Consider the following 25865-nt stretch of genomic DNA (forward strand, 5'->3'; position numbering starts at 1 on the left):
ATGAGCTCAAAGCATTCAACCAATACCTGAATAATAACAACTTTGGACTGGAATTGACTTTGGAATCAAGCACACGCAGTATAACATTTTTGGACTTACTCATCAATGTCAAAAATTTAGAATTATGCACACAAACTTATAGTAAAGAAACTGATGTGAATTCCATTCTGCATTCAACGAGCTGTCATAAGAAAAAAAATGCATATGCTCGCTAATCAGTTGATGTTGGTGTTTTTGTAAGGTCTTTATAATTTGTGTTTTTGCTATATGGTGTTTTTGTAAGGTGTTTACAATTTGTGTTTTTGTTAGATCTTTGTAATTAGCTGTGTTTGTGAGGTCTTTATGCGTACAATCTTTTGACAACTTTCATAAAAAGCATAATGACATAATTATATAAACAGTAAAACCTTTTTCCTCAGCGCATGGTAGTGTCTGGATTTCTTTTTCCTTTCTTTTAACAGTGAGTATAATTACTTTGCATGCATTTGAATACAATCCAAATGGTGATGCTCTGTCCTTTTACATAAAATGCACATCTTCCAAAGCCAAAAAGAAATTCAGAGCCATGAATTACTCTTACTATATGTGTACTTTACTTATTAAGAGCACTCACATTTTACCAAACAAATCCCCAAAGCTCTTCTTCTGAATTTCAATCAAGAGCACCCCCATCCCACTTAGCAGCCTTAACATTGCATGCTGTTATACTTCGTCACAATGAATGGACGCGACACCCAGATCGAGGCGCTCCTTCGCTTTATTACCTCCTTCCTCGTAATATATATACCAACAACCACTCCCGTGGTCCGTGCCCCTTTCTCCTCCTCCCTCTTCCCGCCTTGTGTCATGGCTCTGCTTAAAGGTGCAGTAGCCTACAACACTACCCCCGGACATGTGTTCTAAGGTCTGACTCAGCATTCTTCCACTAATCTTGGAGGTCATCTGATAACCCTTTGGGGGAGGCGTATTCCACCCTCAGCTTCCTCGTCAGCCGGTTCCCTTACTTTTTCACCTTCATTTTTTCCTCCCCTCATGGGGGCAGCGATAGGTTGTCTTGTGGTTCTGACCTCTCTGGCTCTTGGTCCACCATTGTTCCTTTCAGGGCCACCACTGTGAGGGGTCTAAGTGAAATTCTCATGGTCATCGGATGTCTTACTAGGGCCTCCTCGCCGACTGCACATCTTTGGGCACTGCTTTCCGCCTTTCGTCTGTGTCTTGTTTGGCCCTTTCTTTCTTCACTGCTACTCTGGTCGCTATGTCCTCATCTTGCTCCTCGTGGTCATCTGGGTTCGTCACCAGTCTGGTCTGTATCTGATGGGCCATTAGGATTTCAGCCATCGCCTTTTCGGTAGCTTCATGGGGGGTATTGCGGTAATCCCTGAGCATCCTACACAGTCCCTGGTGGGGGTTTGTGGCTTCGACATGAGCCCTTTGGATGGTCAATTTGATAGATGCCATGAATCGCTCCACCATACCATTTGCCTGGGGCCCTCGGGGTGTGATCTTTTGATGGCTGAACCCCAAATGCTTCACAAATGCAGCAAAGTCATGGCCTTTGAACAGTGGGCCATTGTCGGATTTGATTGTGGCCACTTTCTTGATGATGGGGAAACGTGAATATTCATCAATGAAAACTAGTAGGTATTCACCTGTGTCCATAGGGCCAAAGAAATCAACTGCCACAGGGTCTTTCTGGGATTTGTGTGTGTACGAGCAGTATTGGCGCTTCCGCCCTCGCAGTGCATTGCGGGGTAGGCAGTTCTTTACCCATTCCTCTATGCGGTTGTCCATGAAGGGGAACCAGACGTGGCACCTCAGTAGCATCTTTGTGTTGTCAGGGAAGTACTGACTGCTACAAATGTTGACCACTTACATGTGGGAGCGGGGAGGGGTTTGCAATGTACCATGTTAATGTTTCTTTTCGTTTTGCTTTGTTTCACAAAATGCCAATAAAATGTGGTATAAAAAAAGCTGTTCTTGAGATATTGTCTGAAGCCAAACTCACCTTCAAACAATGCATTTGTCTTGGATTATCGCTCCAGGGTACAGATTTAAAATACAAACCTGACCTTTTGTCAAACCTGTTCGTGTCCTAGCAAGAAAATATTGTTGCATTGTTCAATCCCGTCACAGCTAAAGAAGATGCAGAATAAATAGCTTCCTCTCCAAGCCAGTCAAGCTACTCGTTTTCTACAGGTAGTCAAACGTTTCGGCTGAGCACATCTGCAAGAAGATTGTGTTCTCCTGGAGCTTGTTGAGACTGGAGGAACATATTGGGCCTCATTATAAGGCTGGCGGCCGCGGTATGAACGGTGCCGGTAAGGCACCGGCACCATTCATACCGGGCCGCCGCATTACGAGTTCTGCTCGCGGGTTCCTGACAGCCCGCCAGGTCTGACCTGGCAGGCTGTGCAGCACCCGTGAGCATAACCATGCTCCCCACCCCCATTTTGGCCTATGGGGCAGAATAGGGATTGGGAGCCCGGCATTACCGCCTCCCGCGAATGGGCAATTACCGGCCCACTCATCTCGTAATGGGCCGGTTATTGTCCAATCGCAGGAAGACGGTGCCGGTAGCGAGCATGGCAGTAGCCGTGCCTGGCATACAGGCACGGCTACCGCCATGCTCGTAATGAGGCCCATTGTGTTTAAGTGCCCACTTCCAAATGCTTTGGGCCAGTTTTGACAGCCCTGGAGAGTGTGTCCCTCCCTGCTTGTTTATGTAAAACATGGCCATGGTACTGTCTGTCAGGTCTAGTGCGGGTTTCCCCTGTAGCTGTTGTTGGAAAACATTTAAGGCTTAGAAGACTGCTAGAAGTTCTAACAGGTTAATATGTTGGTTTGCCACTGATTATGGCCACGTGCCATGCGCTGTCTGGTGGAGAAGGTGTGCTCCCCACCATGACAGGGATGCGCCTGTGGTGAGAGTGCCCCTTTTTGTCCACCACTGCAGTGACAGTATGAGGGCTTTTGAGACAACCACTAGATTGTCCCACTGACCGCTTGCTTGACACCATGGGCTCGAGAGTCACTCTTGCCTTTGACGCATGTGCAGATGGGCGTGTGGCACCAGTAAAATGCAGGAAGCCATCATTCCTATCAGCCACATGGCTTTCTGTGCGGTTATCTGACTACCGGCTACATATTGAGGGATTTGAAACAACACGTCTTGGACCCTCTCGCTGTAGGGCAAAACAATCCTGTCTTCTGTCCAAATTAGAGTTACCAGAAACTGTTATACTTGGCCGGCGACAAGGGTTGTTTTTTTTCTCATTGATGGAGAACCCCAGTTGGAAGAGTAGGTCTATAGTCTTTTGGGTGTTCTCTAGACATGCTTGATGTATGTCCCTGGTTATTAGCCAGTCGTCTAGAAAAGGGTACAACGGAATGGGCTATCTGTGTAAGTGGAGAGGGCAAAGTGTGTTGATCACTCTCAACCTGCGCCAGCTATGATAATGAGAACAGGATCACGTGTATTCGTGGGTGTCAACATTTATTTTCAAAGTGTCAAGCCAACACGTGTTTCGACCTGCTAGGGTTTTCCTTATGGATTTCGAGCGAGTATTTCAGTTCAAATATCAAATAATGCAGCGGGCTAAGTCGCCTAACTTCTGTGTTTAGAGCAAATAGGGTGTTTCAGAATACAATAATACAGCAGTCTCCTAATACCTATATAGCCGCCTGCCTGGGGTCCGCGTCAACAGTGTGTCAATGTTCAGCATAAGTGAGCTTCTGCCACTGCAGAACCTTGGTAAAAACCCTTGACTCTGAGGCAAAGCCAAAGGGAAGGACCTTGAATTGATTGATAGTGAGTGTCTCCTATTTTGAACCTCAGGTATTTTATGTGCGCTGGCAACATTGAAGTATGAAGTATGCATCTTTCATATCCAAGGTTGCTATGTAATCCCCAATGCTTTAGCAGTGGATATCCTCCTGCAGAGTGGTCATCCTGAACCTTTGAGGCTTCACATACTTTTTTGCAGGATGCAGATCTAACACTGGGTGCATGGTTAGATCCTTTTTGGGTACAAGGAAGTAGATTGATTAGATACCCTTGTTTCCCTTGTGAGCAGGGACATGTTCTATCGCTCCCTTTTGCAGCAGGGCCTCCACCTCTGCTTGAAGAATAAGAAGATGGTATTGGGTCATTCTTCTTGTTTTTGGCGAGTGGTACCGAGGTGTCTGGAGGAGCTCCACAGTATCCCTCGCCCACTGTCTTGAGCACCCACTTGTCTGAGGTAATCCCCTTCCATGCGTGGGTGAAACATGTTATCCGATCTCCTACTGGAGATGCATGGGAGGGGACGCAGACTGGAGAGTCATTTGTTGGCAAGGGAGCCTCGGAAGACTGCATTCCTACCTCTTCCTTTGCCACGGCAAAAACCTTGTTGCTGATGGTTTGATAGGAGCTTTGGGGACCTTGAGTTAAGTACCAGGGTGAACCTCCTGTGGTGTAGGAGGCTTGTGTAGGTCTGGAAAAGGACTGCCCTCGAAAGGACCAGTGGTTTTGAAAACCCTGCGCTGCAGGTACCATTGGTTGGATATTTTATTCAATGACTTTAAAGTTTCATGCTCTTTGTTTGTCTGTCTCGAATGCTTCCTCTGCTGCCTTCTCAAACAAAGCAGACTCCTTAATTGGCCTGTTATTAAGGGAAGCCTGTGTCTCTGGTATGAACCCTGAGTTCCGTAATCATATGTGGCGCTTGAGTAGAGTCCCTTCAGCCAAGACTCGGCCAGCTGTCTTGGCAGTGTCTAAGGTGTTTTTTTAAATATTTGGGTGACCTGTCTGCCCTCCTGAACAATAGTAAGCAATTGCGACCTGGCAGGCTCAGGAACACTTTCCAGGCCTTCTTGTACAAGACCCCATCGAACGTCATTAAAACTGGCAAGTAAAGTAGTGTTGTTTGTAATGCGGGTAATATAGGCTGCTGTAGTTGTGATCCTTTTGCCAAGGGCATATAACTTCTTACATTCCTTGTCAAGAGGAGTCAGCCAAAGACAGTGGGGCTCATGCATGCTTCCTGGTTGGAGTAAAAACCCGACAATCAGGAACAGAGTGTACCCGAAAGTATAGGGGATCTGAGGGAGCGTGTCTAAACATTTTTTCAACCTATAGGCTAAATGCGCGTGTCAAGGAAGGCGTGAGAAGAGAAGGGGCAAATCTCTTCTTTACATAGTTAAGTAATGGAATCGATTGACTCACTAGCTTTTTCTCCTTAAGGATATCCTCAACAAGGTCAGGCACTGCCTCCTGAGTGTGTAGCTTAAAATGTTCTGCTGCTTTTGTCAACATATTATTTAACAGCAGCTGATCATCAATGGGGGATGTGTCTCGAGGCTGCACAACAGGTGTAGCATCTGCAAATATATTGTCCGACTCTGCTTCATGAGTGGGCGTTGTAGGCCCAGGCCTCTGATTATCGTGGTCATCAAGCCATGTGTCTGGGTCCTGGGTAATAGGATCCTGGATGTTGTCCTCCTGGTCTGGGACATAATATAAATCATCATCCTGCTCATATTGATCATTGAGAAAAATATCACCTGAGGTATTAGTGTGTTTAGGTATGGGCTAGGTAGTTGAAATAGGAGGGGTTGAAGCGTAGGTGATTTAATTGGCCGTGTGCCCTCATCTAAGGTAAGCGTTCTTTTAGGAAATCTGTCGGAGAAATAAATACATTCAGACACTCTCTCCATGGTGTGTTCCAATCTGACCCTTGTTAAGGACCCTGGCTACCTCATCTTGAACTGGACTTTTATGATTTACTTGAATGGTACCAGCTTGGTCCAAGGCCCCCAAGCCAACCTTTTCCTCTTTGATAGACGCTTCCTGCACCTCATCAATTTCCTTTCTTCTCCTGCTGTCCCCTCTGTCCCCTCTACGGCTTCCTCGCCTCCCCCTACTGTCTCATCCTCGGATACCTTGCCCTCTCTTCCTTCCTCTTCTGCCCCCCCTTGGGATGCTTTTACACAGGGAATACCTCTGACTTGTACCCCTCCCCGGAAGTCTTTCAAGGATGGCAACCTTTACCATATTGCCACTCTAAACTCTCGCTCAGCTGTCAAACACTCCTCTGACATCTGCCGCTTCCTGGAGGAACTTGACCTCGATGTCCTCAGTCTCACCGAGACATGGTTCACGGCCAGCTCTGTCACGAGCTTTGACACTCTCTTCCCTGATGGCTACAAGATCTTCTCCGGACCCAGATCCAACCGTTCCGAACGGGGTGTAGTCCTGATCTTCCCTGAGTGGATTCCTGCCTCTGTCATTCCTACGCAGGCATACTCCTCTTTCAAATGCCTTGGTTGCAGGCTCTCGCTCTCTCCTGACCATTCCCTTACTATGGCTACCATCTATCAGCCACCTGGTCAAATCTCCTCCTTCCTCTCTGAGTGGGCAGGCCTCTCCTTTTCCCTCCTGGTCTCAACCACTCAACTCCTCCTTCCTGGTGACTTAAACATCCAACTGGATGCTTCCTGTCCTTACACTGGACTCTTTCCTGACCTCTGTGACTCTCTCTCACTCTCTATTCTCCCCTCTGGCCCGACTCACTCTGCAGGGCACACTCTGGATGCTCTGATCTCTTCAGACCTTCCCCGTTCTATCCTTCTCACCACTCCTCTCCCCTGGAGTGATCACTTTCTCCTTTCCTCCCATCTCACCCTCTCTCCTCCTCAGGCCAAGCCAATTCCAGCACTGCCCACCTACCTTCTCGGTTATCCAATCCATGAAGCGTGTGTCAGTTGAGGCTTTCGCCGCCACTTTCTCACCTCCCGCTCCCCCCTTGGCTGACTCACACCCTGACACCGCCCTTTCCATGCTCCCCTCTGCTATATACGATACTCTTGATGTTCTTGCCCCCGTCATGAGGATCCGATTGAAGCCCAAAGCCAAGTGCAACTCTTGGTACAACTCAGACTTCGCCACCCTTAAACGCAAGTGCAGGGTTGCTGAGAGTAAATGCATACTTCCGGTACATCCTCTGACAAACTGGCCTGGCACCTGCTCCAAAGGCAATACCGGCTCTCTGTCCGCACCAAGAAAAGAGCCCACATCCAAGCCTGCGTCTCTTTGCATCTAACAACTCGGCTGAAATCTTTAAAATCTGCAAGGAGCTGGCCAACCCTGCCGCCGTCTCTACCTCTCCTGTCCCCTCCCAGATCCTCTGCATGGTCCTGGCATCTCATTTCGTCTCTAAAACTAAGGACATCCTGTCCTCTCTCTCTTCCTCTCCCCCTCCTCCCTGCTCTTCCTCTGGCTCTTCCTCTGGCCCTTCCTCGGCCACTTCTCCTCCCTCCTTCTCTGCCTTTCCCCTGATCTCCTCAGATGAGGTTTCTAGACAAGTCCTATCTATGAAAGTCTCATCAAAACAGGTTCACCCCTGTTCCTCCAAAACAATCAAGGACCAAATTGACACCCTGGCTCCTGCTCTGGCTTATTTCTGCAACCACTCCTTTGCCACTTGAGTCTTCCCCTAGCCCCTGAAGCACTCCCTTGTGCACCCTCCTCTTAAGAAACCCTCTGCCGACCCTTCCTGCCCGGCTAACTATCGTCCATTTCCATTCCTGGGAAAAATCCTGGAAAAGCTGGCCATCTCCCAGCTTAATCTTCACTCTGAATCTGTTGGCTGTCTCCATGACCACCAGTCTGGCTTCAGAGCTGCCAGAAGCATGGAAACTGCTCTCCTGAACATCCGTGAAGACCTGCTCTCCAACCTCGATTCCAACACCCATGTGTCCTCAGCTTACTTGATCTCTCTTCTACCTTTGACACTGTCAACCATGCCATCCTGCTCAACCGTCTCCGTGATAACCTGGGTATCACTGATCAGGCCCTAGCTTCGCCGACCTCCTTCCTCTCCGATCGACACTCCAACCTCCAACTTGGGTCCTTCCTATCATCTATCTCTACCTGTGGTGTTCCCCAGGGGTCTTACCTCTCTCCCTGGCTGTTCAACCAATACCTGGCACTTCTTGTCCACCACGTTGCCGCTCTCTGCCCCAACTTTCAGTGCTATGCGGATGACACTAAGCTCATTTTCAAGCTCCCTTCAGCCACCTCTTCTCCTTCTCTCATCTCTGACTGTCTGTCCACCATCCAGGAGTGGTGTGCCACCAATGATCTCTGCCTTAATGCCAGTAAGAACGAGATTCTCCTTATCGGCACACCTGCTCCCTCCTTTCCTGTCACTCTCTGGCCTGCTTCTCTTGGCCCTCTCCCTGCTCCCACCTGTGTGGCCAAAAACCTTGGGGTCATCTTCGACTCCACACTTTCCTTCTCTCCTCACATCTCTGACATCTCTAAGAAGCCACACCACCAGCTGCACCTCCTCAGAGGTATTCTTCCTTTCCTCTCCTTCCCCAAGAAGCTCACTGTCTCCAGAGCTCTGGTTCTCTCTAGGCTGGACTACTGTAACAGCCTCTTGCTAAATCTGGGATCGTATCTCTCCAGGACTGAAATCTCTGAACTGGTTCAAAACCCTCTGCATTGTCCACAAGGCCTTCTGAGGCCTGGGGCCTCAATACCTTCAACTCTTTCTTCCAAAATATCTTCCTTCTTGAGCTCTTCGCTCATCCACCTCCAACTCCCTCAGGGTTAGTCGCTTCTCCAAGCAGCGAGTTGATGGTAGATCTCTTTCTTATGCTGGGGCCTCCCTCTACAACAGCCTCCCTGTCTCTCTGAAACTTGAGGAGAACCATCTCCGGTTCCGGAAGCACCTCATGACCTTCCTCTTGGCTTCTGCTTTCTCTCCTCCTCTCCCCTGCTGACCTCCTGACTGAATCTGAAACTGCACTGGTTACCTGGCTACCCTCTCATCTCGGGCCCAGGTCCCCTCCTCACCAGTTGCACAATTGCACTGCCCCCCTGGCACCTCTTGCACTCTGGGACTACTTTCTGTATCCCTACAGACCCCACTAGCACTTGATACTCGTTGTCTGCACTTACCCATGCACTTGCCACCAGCTGGCCGCACTTTTATTTGTTGTCTTTATTTATTCTACTGGTATCCTATGTACTGTACTGCTCCCTCCCACTTCCCCCCCTCCCCTGCACTTGCACAATCTCAATGTCTCCTGGCCTAGTAGGATCATTGTCTCTGTCTTCCCTCTGTTTACCCTCCCTCGCATCGTCGCGCCTTGAAACACTTGTGTGCATTTTTGGCCTTGGAGGATTGCAGGGGTGTCCCCCGCTTCCTAAGGATTGGAGGTGGGGCACGGGAAAAAAAAAGAAAAGGGGACCCTGCGGCATCGGATCCGACCCACATTGCAGGGATGGAACTGGCACTACGGTGGCAAGAGGGGCAGCAGCTGAGGCAAAGGTAAGTGGGGGGCATAGATTTGGCCGCTGCAAAATTGGTTTAGTATAAAAATTGACTACGGTCATTTCCGCCGCAAACAATTCTGCCACAGCCAAATCACACACATCCCTCAGTTTGCTTATGTATTTTAAAACGCTTTTCCCAAAAATTAGGTTGAGTTTTTATCATCCACGTGCATTTTGACATGTTCGAAAATGGCCGTCAAAGATTTAGGAGGAGCACCCTAAGAAGTTGAAGACTTCAAACCATGCGCTGCACACGGAGGCAGAAGCGCAGCGGGTTGAGAACAGGTAGGTTCTCCCAATTTCGTAGTGGATTTCAATGTACCTGTAGGTGCAGTCAGCTTCATCGAGGATCGCATGTGGGTTGTGTGTTTAACCTTTGTGTGAGTGTGTGTGCCTCTGTCATCAATGGGTGGAACCCCATAGCAGCGCGTTCAGCATGTGGGGCTGGAGACCGGCATGCGGGAGTCCAAAGACTCCACTATAATGTCTTCGGCATCCGAGATGGAGCCGTGGCTGCTGGAGTTTCTCATCCGACGCGACAGCGCCAGTGGGGGAATGGGATTTCCCTGCATAGTGTAGGCCGCCGACCGCTTAATGTGTCGCTCTTTAAGCGTTGGTCGTGGTCACGAGGAAAACAGTTTTTAAACTCTTTGTAAGTGTCCCTCTAAGGGATTTTCCTGTTACAGGAATGGCAAAATTTAAATGGAGTTCTATCCATCATCAAATATAAAGAGTAGAGCAGCCAGACAAGGGAAAGTATAGGGAAGGACAAGAAATGGCATTCTCTAATGAAGAAGTATGTCCAGAATAAGACACTCCACTCTCCCTACTGTCAAAGGCCGAAGCCAAATGGTGAAGTCCCCAACCAATCATCGAGAGTCCAGAAGAGGTCTTCAGATGGTAGAGGTAGACAGTCGAAGGAACGTCAAACGTACGGCAAAAGCTGGACTGTAGTTTAAATAATAGCAATATAACCGTAGCACGCTATGAGCTCCGCATTATGGGAGCAACCATTATGGCGGAAAAAAACAATCTTGGGTACACCGACGCGTGAAGGATCATGGGTACACTACACATCACGGTAGGGATAGTGTAATAAACACGCCCAGGTCGACGTCCCTTTTCAAACTTTGAAAACAAGATGCAATACTCAGCGATTACCACTGGATGTCGGACTATATGCACAGCATGTGACTCTAAGCAGATTCAAAAGCATCAGAAATATTGTTACCTTAAAGATTCGCCTCTGCTCAGGTAGTAATAATATAGCTTCTTCTTGAGGCAAGGCTCCGCTCGTACAGATTCCCTGAACAGATCCGTTGAGTTGTGTGGGTGGAAGCAGTGGGGCAGGCCTCCTCGTGCCAGTGGTTTCACATGTTTTATTGGGAGGATGTGCATTCTCTTTTTGTTGCGATAATAGGTTATGTGGATTTTTTGTATACTGTGTCAAATCACCAACGTAGTAGACTCCAAGCACCTAGACCAATCAGAGAGTTAGCGTATTGTGCCCAGGACAGGGGCATTCAGAACTAAGTCTCTGAAAGGAAAGTGAGCAGGTGAAAAATAAGAGAATGGGAAGGTAGGGATAAATGTCACAGACATAATGAAGGGAGAGATGAAGGGGGAAGAATGAATGTTGATAGCATGGGTGCATGTCAGTCCTGTTCGGTGGTCCATACAATTTATGATTAAGAAAATATTGGTTTATTCTAATATGTAAGGGATTAATGGCAAAATGTTATAAGCCAGATTTGGAGAATAGGAAAATATTGATAATATGAAATATTAGGATGCATGCATGGCATGACGTGTGCTCAGGAAATCCTAAGATTTGGTGACTTGTCCGCCCAGGCCAACCTTTAAATTATTCCATGGCTAAATGCCAAAATATTAATTCTGCGGCCGCCGAGCATGAGGGCCGAGTGTGGCCCATCAAAAAATAGATTGTCTATAGAGGAGAATGTGGATGAAAGAGCGAGGGAAGGTGAGGGAGAAGAGGTAGAGTCTGACTGAAAAATTAAAGCATTGGCGAGCAGTATTGAAACGGCTCCAGTTCCAACTGCAGCTCATCTTTGCATACTTTTAGCACTCTGCAAACTGCATTCCAACACATAGGCAGAGTGCTTTGTGTAAGCCAGTATGCCACGTCTGAGTGATGATAGAGTAACACATCCAAGGGCAAAGACCTGCAATGAAGCCCAAAGGTACAAATGAGTCATGAAACACACGCAACGTATAGAAGAGGTCATGCAATACAAAGAAGACACCCATGGGTATTACATGATAAATGAGAAGGCGTGAGACTCACCATTTAACAAAACTTGGTCTGTGCCAATAAACTCAACAGTGCTGCCCTAAAACAGGCATTAGAACCGATATGGTTGTGCAATCATAAACACGAAAGGTCCATATGAGAGGGTGCTCATAAATGATGAATAAGTCTGTGTGATTGAATCCATCTGCACAATTTACCTCTGTCCCTGACAAGGCGATTATGGTTTGGGTTTTCAAACTCTATCGAATGGCCTAATCATTTTTGTTTAGATATCTTTCCTCATCGGTATAAATTGTTGATAGTGGTCCTCTAAAATATCAAGTGTTTTTGTATGCTATTCATGTTATATTGTGTGAAATTAACCAGCTTCTAATGCACGTTTCGAACTTCATAGGATCACACATTTTAGATGTCCTTCCCCAGGGCTAAACTTTGATGCTAGTGATGCACTACTTTTAGTTTTTGCCCGTTTCAAAGCGTACAAGTGGATGGTTCGCTTCTTATTTGTAGGGATGATGAGTAACAAACATGGAAGGTGATGACCAATCGATATGCAGCTTAGTGATGGAGTAGTTGTCATGGTCAAGCCATCTTTTTTAGAATTGTCTTTGGGCCTCATTATGAGTTTGGAGGCAGCCATGCCCTTGTTAAGGGCATGGCTGCCTCCAAACTCGGGTCTGGGTTCCTTGAATGAGGAATTACCGGGTCACTCCAACCTTGGAGGACCCGGTAATTCCTCATTCAAAAAACCCATTCCCATTTGAGACCCCATCATAGTGCTCAATGGGAATGGGGAGGGAGCTAATAACGGGCCCGTTATTAACAGGCCCGTTATTAGCTCCCTGGTCCACTTGCGGGACCCGCAAAGGCCGTCTGGTCTGACCAGACGTTCAGAGCGGGTCCCGCAAGGGAACCTCGTAATAGGGCGGAATGGGTTTACCGGCATCGGCACCATTACCAGTGCCGTTAAACCCATTCTGCCCACCTCGTAATGAGGCCCCTTGAGGCTCATTACGAGTTTGGCAGTGTGGGAAAAATACGGAGTTAATACCGTTTACCTCAATTTTTCCCACACCACCAAACTACATGTTTGCCGGTATTACCACTGCTGGTGTTACCACATGCTGGAGGTAACTCCTCCACTTAACCTCCCAAAATCGCTGGTATTCCCATCCAGTAATACCGGCAAAAATCCCCAATAGAGTCCTATGTACTCCGTTAAATGGGGATTTCCAGTGACAAACGGTCACTTGTAATCAGGTGGTAATACTGCCTGGCCATGTGGTGTTATCCGTAACTCTATTTGCCAGGATTCTGGTGGATTTACCGCCAGAATACCGGCAAACTCGTAATGACCCCAATTTGCTATTTACCCTTTTGCACCACTTTGCACATTGATGCTTTTTGTGCACATACTGAGTCGAATGATCCAATGATCCCCAACCACTTCTCTTTGGTGTTATGCAGAAAGGCTAAGATCCTTGTGGGTCAATGCTGACACGTTCTGGTTATTGTGTTTCTGACGCAGAGCAGCCTTATCATGCAAATAGAAAAAGTAAATGCATTTTTCAGGGGTGGGGGGGGTCCCCCTGTCCATTCATTTTTCGTTTTTTGCATACTAATCACAAGCTTTAAATATATTGTTGCCCAGGCTGGACTGGATAGGGTTCAGCTGCTTTGCTATTCATTGGAATTTTAAGGTGATACAAATAATGCTGTCTGGTGCCTGGGACCACGCTATCTGCAACTCTCTCTTACTAAATACTCTCTCTCTAGACCTCTGCAGTTCTCTGGCACCAACTCTCTATGTGTAAAGCGCTTCGCTAAACAGAGTGCCGGAGGCAGATCACTTTCTGCAGCTGGCTCCCTCTTATGGAACAACCTCCCCCGTCCCTCTTCGTCTTGAGCAGGACCTCCTGAAGTTCCAGAAAACTCCTCAAGACCTTCCTCTTCACCTCCTCCTTCACTTCGTCCCTCCTCTGCTAATCTCACTGTCGCTGTGATTGGTGGCCAGAGCACTTATGTGTCACTCGGGGACCTGGCCTCCCACACCCAATCACCCCAGCCTCTACCTACCTCTCAGAACTTGCCTTGGCACCCTCCGGCCTTACTTCTGTAGGCCTGCACTTTCCACCCAATAGCACTTACCATACTATGCACTTCATTTCCTGCTCGCTCACGAGCACGGACATTCCAGCACTTACACACACACCCTATTTCCCCTCCTCTCGCTGCACTTGCACGTTCTGAATACTCACAAGGCATAGCAGGTCCGTCTTTATTTTCCACTGTATTCATTGTTTTTTATTTCTATCCTATGTTCCCTCCCTGTTGCCCTGTGGGCGCTTTGAAACAGAATTGACTTACTGTGGAAGCGCTGTAAAAATGCACAATAAAGTAAATAAAAAATAAAACCTATTTATGTGGCAATCTTTGCAAAGAAAGTTTTCCGCCATGTTAGACAGTATTAAAATCACACGAAAAAGGCGGTTGTGATACCTTTTATTGGACTGATGTAGTGTAATTTGTCATTTGTATGGCACCTTTTCCCATTGGTATGGTCTCAAAGCGCTGTAGGTGAACGCCCTCGGGGGACCAAAGTCCAAGGTATGGGAACATTTATCAGAGGAGTCTAGAATGCATGTGTGCATTTTAGCCAATGCAAAGGTGGGTAGGGGTGACCATGCCCCTATTGAGCTGGCATGTGGATGGTTGTTTTAAGGACGTCTGGGGTGTATGCGAGTGCAGGAGACGCATAATGTGTCCAGCTAGACCACATTTTTGTCGTGGGGGATAGCTGTATTCTAATGGCAGAGGTGTTGTGCGATATGTCTTAAAAATGGTGTATGATTGTAGATGCGTGCCGGTGGATGGCCTTGCCTTCAGCTATCTTCCATAAGCATGGAATATGATACGTGCCTATGTTTTCTGGCTGGTTTCTTGGTTTCGTAGAATTGGCGTGGTTCCATCCAGTGGTCTGCTGAAGTGTATTCTCTCCGTCACTTGGTGGGTTCATTGCTGTCACAGCCTACCAGAAAGGTGGTTAACGAACCCGAAGAGGGCATGGGTTTGTCAGGATGCATATGCCAAAGTGCCCCGCTGGTCTGGGAGTTGGTTGGCACGATGGATAGACTGTTGCATCTGCTTTGGTGGCTAGAATGGGTTACTGGGGGGCCTGCCACACTATCAGCGCACTCAAAAGGAAGCTAGGTTGAAAATGATATGCAGGGATGGGACATTGGGCTTCATTACGAGTTTGGAGGTAGCCATGCCGTTTTTAGTGGCATGGCTACCCCCAAACCGGGTACCGGGTCCGGGTCCCATAAAAAGGGAATTACCGGGCCATGCCGACTTTAAAAGGCCTGGTAATTTCCATTCTCGGGACCCGGACCCGGTACATCCCCAGTCCCATTTGAGCCCCGATAGGGCTCATTGGGAATGGGGAGGATGTTAACAACGGGCCCGTTAATGACGGGCCCGTTGTTAGCATCCTGGTCTGATAGTGGGTCCAACTCTGCACATCTGGTCTGGCCTGGCGTCCAGAGTGGGGCCCGCTGCAGACCTCGCAATGTGACGGCCCAGAATGAACGGTGCTGGTCCCTTACCGGCACGGTTCATTTCGCAGCTGCCTTCCTCGTAATGAGGCCCATTGTCTTGGCTTTTGAAGTTACATAGATTTCTTCATCAGACGTTGGAGTGAAATGAATAGTAAAAAAACACTGATATTACACATTCCAAAAGCATACACAAAAAAAGCCTTCCCAATTTAAACTTCATTGGTTGGTTGGTTGGAAAGTATGCAAGGAATGCAGGTCTTATCTAAAGGAACATAAAACTCCTGGAATCAGAGAACGCATAACAATTTTCAATGAAAAGCAGTCCACATTTGTTGCTAAGAGCTGAATGTAATATGTTCTCAAATGTAGACACATGTAGTCCTAAATTGGGCTCCATTAATTTCATAAAATGACTGGTGTTCTTTTAAAAACATTTTATATTGAAAGATTTAAAACCGCATAAGTGGAAAGCAGGGCATGTATTGCATTTTCCTCACACAAAGTTCAAAAGAGCGTAACTGCCACGGGCACAGAAATGGTGCCAAAGTATGCTAACCTCTTCCTGGCAGACCTCGAAACAAGAGTTCTTACAACAATCTCTGAGACCACCAAAAGACATGCGGCACATTGACATTGTTCTGATTTGGACAAAAGACAAAGACCCTCGAAAACAATTTCACTAAATTAAATCACTAAATGGTTTCAACCAAAGTTCACCATGGAACACTCCATTGAGAGTATCTGCTTCCTGGATACAAATATCTCTGTTGGAAGGAATGGTCATCTAGAAACAGCTGTATATAGGAAACCCACTGACAGGAACAAATACCTGCACAGGGCACGTTTCCATTCAAGCCACATACAAATGTCCCTTTTACAGCAAATCCATCCAATCGCAACACATATGCTCAAACAGGAAGCCAAGGGACAATCAACTTGTTGCATGCTATACGTCCTTCTTGCTTTTGGCCACTCAGCCAGACAAATTGACAGGGAATTTGATCCTGCATTAAAAATACCCAAAGACAACCTACTGCAATACAAAGACAGCAGATATGCAGAATGAAAACCCTTGGCTGTCACCTACAGCTAGCACTAACAACTGAATAGGATTGAGATGGACCTTCAACCAATATTGAATAGAGAGGATGCACTGAAAGTTATTTTCAAAGAAGCTCCCCTAATTGCATAGAAGCAATTGAGAAATTTAGCACAATCCCTGACCATGTGTACATTTCCGCTAGATCAAGAACAAGGAAGACCTGGAACGTTGCCATTTAATGAGAGGAAATACATTACGTGGCAAATATTGGCACCAGATAAGCCATAACAACCCCACAGAACTGGATAAAATAGATAAAAGGGAAATACATGCATATCATCCAATGTTGTATACGCCATCCAATTGCAAGAAATGCCTGCAAGGAAAATAATTAGGGGAGAGCTGACAGGAGCAAAGTGAAATGTTGAACCTTCATAGTCAACCACAAAAAAGAAAGGACTAGTGGGGCGCCACTTCATACAAAATGGCAACATACTGCAGGATCTATCAGTGATGGTTTTAAAAGGTGACCTCTCAAATAACACACATAAAAATCTGGGAGCTCATGTATCTGAAGATGCTTAGTCTAAAAGACAGAGGTCTGAATAAAGGTATAGGTTTTATGGCGCACTATGGTCAACTTTGAGCAGAGGAACAGCAAGGCAATCACATCAACAAAGTGAGATGACAACCCTCTGGTGCCACCTCTTGTAGGTGTCCTCTAGCTGTTGGACACGATAGTTCGGAACCCCTAATGGGTTTTTCGATAACGGAAATCTTGGTCGTCTAGGCTGAAATGGCTGGTACACATTGCATGACTGTTATACACAATGAGATAACAACAAACACTGCACAGTTAAAAAATGAGTAATATATTTTGTATTTGCCACATTGTATACAAACCAGGAAGCCATTGTGAAGCCTGAAGCATACTGTGAAAACACTCGAGACTGCACGAGTCATACCTGGTGAAAATATGCTTTGGTGTCACGTTAGGAAAGATTTATTTGCTGCTTTCCCTCAATAGACAGCTATGGGACCCACAAGGTTTTGTACTAGTCTTGACTTTTGGAGGCAAGTGAAGCCTTTTACCATCACTTGCCTTGCAAAGCTCATCTGTTTTGGGGGCTCTGATCAGTCCCTATGGCTATCAGTGCAGGAGAACTGTTCTCTTTTGTGAAACTTGGTCTCATTTACACTGCATACTTCACCTTAGATTGAGGTATGGTAGGAGAGTGTGTCCCTTTAACTTTATTATTCGTAACTTTGTGGTTACTTCCATGATATGTCCAAGATGGGCTGGTGGCAGTGGATCTTTTTCTACCGTGTTTTTTATTTGTCTTGTACTCTTTTGCATTTTACTGCATAATGCCTTTTCGAGTAACATATGCAAAAATGGCCATGCCACGAGGTTTTCCCCCGGTACTTTGGCCAGATTATATTTTGCCCTTTTTCCTGCCCTCCCCGGTCTGGATTTACCATATATGGGAAGCTGTTTTCCAGTGTTCAAGGCCGGATGCGGAGGCTGGACTGTCTGGTCCCAGTCCACATGCATGTCAAAGTGTGTCCTTTGCTGATTGGACACCCCCTGACAGTTTGAATGGTGCATATCCTTACCTTTGGTTGGCTTGTGGGAGACTCCAGCTCAAATCCTGGATAAAAGGAGGATTTCTGCAGCCATTGAACAGATTGTCATTTGAGCCAAGACTCCTACAAAGAGGAGCATCCCGCTGATGACTCGGAACTCGTTGGTGCAGCCATCCAGCTTTGTCTTCATCGATTGTCCCGGAAAAGCCCTGCTCCTTTGTGGTTCTCCAGAAGGCCTTCATCATTTAATCGACCCCTGTACCAGTTGGAACAACCAGTTCTGAACCCGGCTTAAGTATCCTGCTCTTAGACCTTAGAAGCCCTCACTGGTGACCCAGAACCATCCTGGTCTGACCAGCTTCCTCATGGGCTACCTTGTTGCATCAGTCACTCCCGAGAGTTTGGATGTTGGACTCCCCAGACCCTAGCCTTGTGAAACAAGAGGCATCCCTTTGCAATTGCAGCTCTCCAGCTTCTTTGTTTCTGCCATGAGGGTTGTCTGCCATCATTTCTTCAGAGTGGCCATTGCTAAACTCCACCTGCCTCGTGTCCTGGGGTCTCAGAGGACATCGACAATGTGGTTGTCCTTTCTTCATCGTACCAGGGTCGTCCAGTTGTCCAGTCTCAGGCAGCTTCTTGTCAGAGCGCAGAACCGCTGACTAGCCTAATCTAAATCTGGATGCTGAAAGTGATCTCTGCACTCACGATCCCATGACCTCCTTCACTGGAACCAAGACACAGAGCATGGGGCTCAGCAATTTCAGGAGCTGACAAAATGGTCCATGAGTGTATCAGAGCACTAGGGGTGAGTAAACATACCCTTTTTACATCCTGCCTGCATAGGGTTTAACAGGCACAAAAAGTCCTTGTCCTACCACTACATCATCTGCCGTGATTGTTGGAGTTCATCAAGGAGCATCCCGGGGCTCCCCCAGGGTGTTTGGATTAGGAGAGGGCTTTACCAAGAAATGTGCATTCATTGTTCTTCAACTTTGAGACACTTGCATCTGCTTGTTAGCTATGCCAACACTTGTTCAGACTCCCTTTAAAGACTCCCCGCCTTCTGAAAAGAATTGCATTGGGGCCTGCGACTCTACGGGTACTAAGCCCCCACCTTTCTAGCTAGGCAAGGACTTTAAGGTCTAGTGCCTTATTTTATAATAAGGCTGTGTATGGTCTTTCTAACTCCTTTCTTTCCTACATAGGAGTTCTCAAATTTGGTTTTTACTTACCTTGTTCTTTATTCACCTGCTTTACTACACTACAGTTGTGTAGTTTTTTTCGTATTGTATATGGTTTAAACATTTTTTACAATTCATCAGATAAAAGAAAAAGAAAAAACACATATACACATCATTAAGAATAGACAATTACATAAAAATGATCTTGTCATATTACTGCCATCATTACAATTATCCTTCAAGTAATACACAACTATTTCAATGTATAAAACATCCTCAGTCTAATATTAAAACACATCAGTGCGAAAAGAGACTAAGAAAACGATTTAAAATGCATTTCAACAAATTACACTCTCCTTAATATCGAGTGTATTATCGAGAGCGGCACCCATCTTCAGAGAATTAAAAAATCTTGCCACAGCAATTCCAACTGATGGTAAATTGGTACTTGAACCACCATTTCCAAAAACTCTCTCTGGCCGTCCAATTTATTTCAAGGAGCAATTTCTTAAAATACACCATTCTCTACACAGAGAGGGTGGAACTCTCCAAGAGTAGGGGCCTTGGTGTTTCTGTTTCCATTTTATCGTTACAAAATGGCCACATGGATTCCCCACTGCAAATTTCTTTGCTTTTTAACAAGACCTCGCTTGTCGGCAACGGGTTCCATCTCAGGCGTAACAGAGTTGATCTATAAAAATGATTTGGAAGCAAGAGCAAGTAGGGAGTCAAAGTGACACTGCTTTTGTGTTAATGTGCAAGATGGGACATCGACGGATAATTTTGAAAATGTTCAATTCTGGTGCACCAATCAACATTATACAAGACAATTCACTAGCTAGGAGTCCTTCAGCAATAAAACACAATTCTCTTTTAACCTTTCCATAAAATGAGAGTGGTCGGCCTGGCCCTGCTTCATTTTCATACAAATGTTTATAGCACTATATATGGAATCACTGGATGAAGTAATTATTTTGTGGAAGGGGGACCGTGGTCTTCACTGAACGCATACATTCATTGATAGAAGACCAAGCTCAAAGCGCATTGCTGCTAGCGGGACTGTGTCTCCAAAGCATGGTCTCCAATCTGCCCAACCGACCGTAAATGGCCTTAAGCCATAATTCAATCCCATGGATCAGTTTGGGTACGAACTTACCTTCGTAAAGGTCAATAGCCAGTTTCACAGAAAAACAACCGTATTTCCTGTCTATCTTTAACAGTTGGTTGGACAGAGATGACGCCTTCTGCCTTAGGATAGTACGGATGTTCAGGCTACCCTGTTATGTGGAAGCCTAAGTATGTTACTCTCAAGGCTCGAGTCAGCAAAGTGTTTTCCAAGTACCATTTGAATAGGCTATGTTTTTACCCCTTGGAAAACTCAAGGATTCCAGTTTTCCCTGGATTAATTAGAAGGCTGTTGACTTTAGAGTATTTAGTGAAAACACATTGAAGACCAATTCGTCTAGTATCAAAAATTTAAACGTAATTAGCATAGGCAATCTAGAGAATTTTAAATGCACCCATTTTGGGGGATATAAAAGCAGACCAGTTTAAAAAAAATCACAGGCGTCTGATATATATATATATATAGGTTGAAAAGGCAGGGCGCCAAACACGCAGCCATGTCTCAAACCTGATACCATTTTCATTCTTCTTGACAAGCTTCCCTTGTTATTGAGTTTTACTTTAATTCCAGAGCCTTCGTGGAGCCGATTATCAATTTAAGTAAACCATCAGGCAACCCCAGGCGAGCCAGTTTTTACCAGAGTCTACCCAGGTCAACCCTGTCAAATGCTGATGAGAGGCTGATTGAAGCAGCAAAGGTGCTGCGAGTCTTATCTTCCCGTGCTTGTTCTTGTATGGCTCTTACTGCCAAGCCATTCATATAATCGTCCAGTGGCCCTTTTGTAAGCCAGTTTGTAACTTGTTCGTCCTACCAGAGGTGTGCGCCCAGTCCTCATAGGACAGATTGTTTTAACTATGTTCATGAGTAAAGTTTTAGTGCACTATAGCAGAGCACACTAAAAGTGCATGTGTGCTGTAATACTTACTTGTAGTTTTGAAATGCTAAGAGTTTGTCCAAGTCCAGAAAGAATTATTGTAATAATTACATGTGTAAACATTCTGCCTAACTTCACGAGTTTCACACTGTCCTAAGTAAAAGCTGGTATGGATTTCACTCTCCCCCCCTGGCAAAGAAGACTATTGCTTAAATGTTTCTATTCTAGCTTTATTCCAAATGTCCAAATCCCTGCAGGATTATTCGACAAGGCACTTCTCTGTCTCCAACCTTCGTAGCACTGGGACTCCCCAAAGTCTGTTGGTTCTCTGTTAGGTGTCTTATTTTACAACAATAATATTTAACTTGGGATGTCTGCTTGTTCGGGTATTGCAGGTTCTCGTGGCCTTATGCCCTTAGCAAGTCTTGCTGCACAAACTTCACCTTCCCTTCACACTGGTTTTCATAGGACGTATCGATGTCCTCGGCAATTCCAGCCTTGATATACAATGTTCATATCTCGCTCATGCTGTGTTAGTGGGGGCATGTGCCCCTCAGTTTCTCTTAAGTTTCTGTGCTTTTGCCGGCTATCCCAGCCATAACACAGTGTTCATATCGCTTTCAAATTGTTTTTTGTATCTGCATCATTGTCAGTACTGGGTCAAACCAACCGTTTAGGGCTCACTGGCATCCACACATTAGTAGCGTCCATGTTCCCACCGGTGGAGCAAGCACTTGCCTGGTGGTGCTTGTAGGATCAGGCTCCTCTCCGGTCTCTGGTCTTGACGTTGGTAGCAGGGTGCTTGGCTCACCACTGATCTTCAGTAGTCGCCCAACGAGAAGACGGGTGTCTTCCCACTGCATCTCTTCTCCTTACTGGAGCCTCTTACTCGGTCAATGCACCTGCCGTCCAGTCTCCAGCTAGTGGGTCTCACTTCATTCACGCCACCGCTGGCTCCGTGGCTTGTCGGTGCTCCACCCCTCCAGGTCATTGTTGCTACAGAGGCTTACCTCTGCGTAGCGGTTGTTCTCCTCCCTCCCTAGGAGTCTCTCCCTAATTCATGGTCCGTCCTCTTCACAGCCTTACCAATTACACACTTGGGTACACACCCTAGCATCAGACACACTCACAACTCTAATCATTTCACATACCTTCACAATTTAAACAGATTCCATCAATCTCACAAGCATCCACATTTCCACCTCATAACCGCCCGCTGTTTTCCTCATCCATTCAACCTTCAATACAACTCACTCTTCCAGTCAGAGCCATCCTTCTATTCACATACTGCACACTGTACAATCCTCTATATTTCATCCACCCCACAACTACCCATACTCTTAAAATTCTCTCCCTTAACTTACAACACCTAAGGTTTACCACTATTTGCCAACCCCCACTGTTCCCTTAACCATTTCAACTGCACACATACCCTAAGCTTAGTTGGTGTAAAGTGTTGGGTTCTGCTACAAGCAATAGTATTTGCTACATTGTGATAACCTCTACCTTTTGCAACACTTGAACTGGATCCATTCCCCCTCCACACACCGCCGATCAGCTTTCAAATCTTACTTACTGCTTCATATCCATGGGCTCTTGTCCAGATTTTTTCTGGATATTTTTCACCAAAACATCTCCAAAGTTCTTCATGATTGGAAACATCTGAAACGAAAGCACATACACAATATATTGGTTGCACTGATCATCGAAATGTCTGGCAAATAATGCTAAACCTTGAATACAGGCTGAGATTTTGAGTTTATCCACATAGCAAAAATGGGCTCTTGCTTTTTTTATGCATAGACAAATGCACTGAAAGTTGTGTGCCATTCTCAACACGCAATCGACCGAGTGAGCTAGACATAGAAGGGACCAGGCAAAGCAACAGCTCAGGCTCTCGTAAGGAGTAGGGTAGCAATGGTAAACACATGTGATATTTGAAAACCCACATTTTACCCCCAAACACAAACCAATTAGGATATGGGATATTTACTCAGGGTGCGAAATTAAAATTTGATGACTGCGTATCGGTCATCAAGCAGTAAGCAGAGGTTACCACAGCAGAACCACGAGTCAATACATAAAATGCACTGCAAATCTAACTGCTGCATGAGATGAACATGTTAACGTTTTGCCCGTCATGCATGATCCATTATTTTTAAATGTGTCCTAATTCTTCTTTATTTACATTCTCAAATATTTAAAGTTAAGGTCACATATATACATGTTTGTAAGGTATCGGTTGTCCTGGTAAGGGTTGGTTTTAAGCTATCCATCCTCTCCTAGGGGAGAAGCACAAGCTAAATAGCTCCCAGCTATTTAGAAACCGGTTTACTCCATAGGGGCCATGGAAAGTAATGCATATGGGCTATTTATTAGCTATGCCATGTCACAAAAAACCCAATCGACCCCCAATTCCTAAATAGGTGCTATTTTAAAAATAGTAGGTATTTAAAATCTCACATATCATCAACATGAGGCTCGAGAGGCTCTCGTAAGAGCTTAAAGGGAGCTTGTGTGGATTTTGTTGGATGCATTGCCAAGGCAAAAGGCAGGAGAAATGGCACCTCTTTTTTTCGCTCAATTTTGATACTTGGAAAAACCTCATGAAATGTATATAAACCAAAGAAGCAAACTATCATATTCAACAGGAGGAGAGGCACGCGCCAGGGTCAAAAGAGGGGCATTTAACAACACCAAAGCCTTTCACGCAGACAGCGCCTTCTCAAGGTTTGATCTACATACAGAGTGTGTGAAGGTGCTCGGTTACTCTTACAGGTGCCAGTCAGAGGTAGGGGGGGAACCACACCTTCAGCCATGCAGTGTACATGCAAACGTATGACTTTTCTTTGCTACCTCCTTCAATTTCCCACTGGTGAATGTCGGCGACAGCACTGCACGAATCCTCTTCCATTGCTCGTCCTTGGCATTGGTGATGGCACGCTTCAGAGGTCCATCCAAACCCAGGGACTGCAGCACAAAAAAAGAACACAATCATGATTACTGACAATAAACTGCAGCAACAAGGTATTGCTGTTCTATTCACTGTAGATACTAGAAAGACTGCCTCATTTTATGCAATATTTTTACAAAGTAGTGAACATTCAGTAATCCTGGTGTATTGCGCTGTACGAAAGTATTAATAGTAATAATGATTAATTGCCTAACAGAAGACCCTGGTTCTCTGCTGGATTTTCTGTAATCAGGTTTCATGACGACCTAAACAAAGCAGAATTGACTCTCCATGTTACCAATTCCGGTCCCTCTAACTCCCCCTCCCCTTGGTCGCCAGTGTGAGTGAATGCCCCACACCCCCTCCCCTTGGTCGCCAGTGTGAGTGAATGCCCGCGACAGCCCCTCCCCTTGGTCGCCAGTGTGAGTGAATGCCCCACACTCCCTCCCCTTGGTCGCCAGTGTGAGTGAATGCCCCCTAAAGCCCCTCGCCTTGGTCGCCAGTGTGAGTGAATGCCCCCCACACCCCCTGCCATTGGTCGCCAGTGTGAGTGAATGCCCCCCACGACCCCTCCCCTTGGTCACCAGTGTGAGTGAATGCCCCCACCCCCTCCGCTGCTCCTGTATGTCTCAACTCACCTCTTAACCCCTGCTGCCCCCTGTATGTCTTACCCCCACCCCTCCTCTGCCCCCTGCACATCCCCACTCTCCACCCCCCCGGTTGTCCCTGTTTATCTCTACCCCCTACACCAACCCCCTAGTCGTTCCTTCCACCCCTCTCCTCCCACCCCAGTAAGTGTATTTAGTTGCCCGCCATACTTTGAGATTTGCTCCAGGCTGGTGCCCGTTGATTGACACCTATGTATTAGTATGCACTTGCCACCGTCCAATAAGGGACTGGCCCCATGCTTTTCTATGCTGATACCAACTAAGCACCTATGTGTAGCTTCTCTCCTTGGTATCTGTGCTGGGCACCACGCACTTGCCCATTGAACATGACCACGCATTCATGTGCTGCTGCCGCCATGCAACCCTTCGGTGGCACCTAATGTACACATACTATTCTTGACCTCACAACTGTTTTGTAGCTGCCTCCATGCAACATGTGGCTGGCACCATGCTCTTGCCCATCGATGCTGACCTTGCAACTTTATGTAGCTGCCGCCGTATAAGATGTGGCTGGCACCATATACTTGTCCACCAATCTATGTAATCACTGTTATGCACTTATTGTAATTGCCTAAGCAACATCTATGTGTGTATGCCCTCTAATGCACTTATGTAATCAAGTAAGCCTTCTTAACAGCGCCATAATGCCCGAGGGTAGTGAGCGCTTTACAAATTCAAATAAATAAAAATAAGTATGATCACTCTGTAACTGAAGGGTTTGGGGACATCACCTTGATGTTCTCTCCATGCTATAACAATGATGGATACAGCTACTTGTCAATGCATGCACAGCTAGCTTGGTGCATATTGCTATCTATCTACCTTCATCTACTTTATCTGAGAACCTCTATACCTGGCAAATGTCCTGAACTTAATATTATTTCTGGTGACTCTCATTTTAGAAATAATTGGTATGTTTGCTGTATAAATTGATGATTAAAACACTATTCTGCAGAATGGTTAAGTAAGACATCTCTGTGAGGTGGAAAAAGGAAGGACTCCAGTGACCTTCTACTCCCCAAAGATATGCCAATTTACATGCCCTTCATAAAAATGAGATTTTCTATGAAAGGCTTAGACTGGCAAGTCATGGATATGTTTGGAGTTCCAGGGAATCCGAGTCTGAGGAAAAGTAAGGAGAGCCACAAAGGTACTGGGACTCTGGCTTTGACTGAACATATAGCTCATGGAATAGTCCTAGAAAATGCAAGGATTTCCAATATTGTGTATTGAATTAAGCATAGAACAAGCAGGTAGTCTCTTAGGAATTAGATGCTGGA

The 25865-nt window shown here is 46.1% G+C and overlaps 1 protein-coding gene across 1 annotated transcript in view; it reads right to left on the reverse strand.

Annotated features, from left to right (window-relative positions):
• LOC138569531 (cytochrome P450 3A24-like) overlaps nucleotides 1-25865 on the reverse strand; it is a 224409-nt gene that overhangs the window by 92014 nt on the left and 106530 nt on the right. Inside the window, exons 5-6 of the mRNA XM_069647587.1 lie at nucleotides 23821-23934; nucleotides 22541-22626 (exon numbers count right to left, since the gene is read on the reverse strand). Of these exons, the coding sequence (XP_069503688.1) occupies nucleotides 22541-22626; nucleotides 23821-23934 (200 nt within the window). The remainder of the gene's footprint in view (nucleotides 1-22540; nucleotides 22627-23820; nucleotides 23935-25865) is intronic.

Source organism: Ambystoma mexicanum, chromosome 2q, assembly GCF_040938575.1.
Source record: "Ambystoma mexicanum isolate Mex_15411 chromosome 2q, UKY_AmexF1_1, whole genome shotgun sequence".
NCBI classification, from domain to species: Eukaryota; Metazoa; Chordata; class Amphibia; order Caudata; family Ambystomatidae; genus Ambystoma; species Ambystoma mexicanum.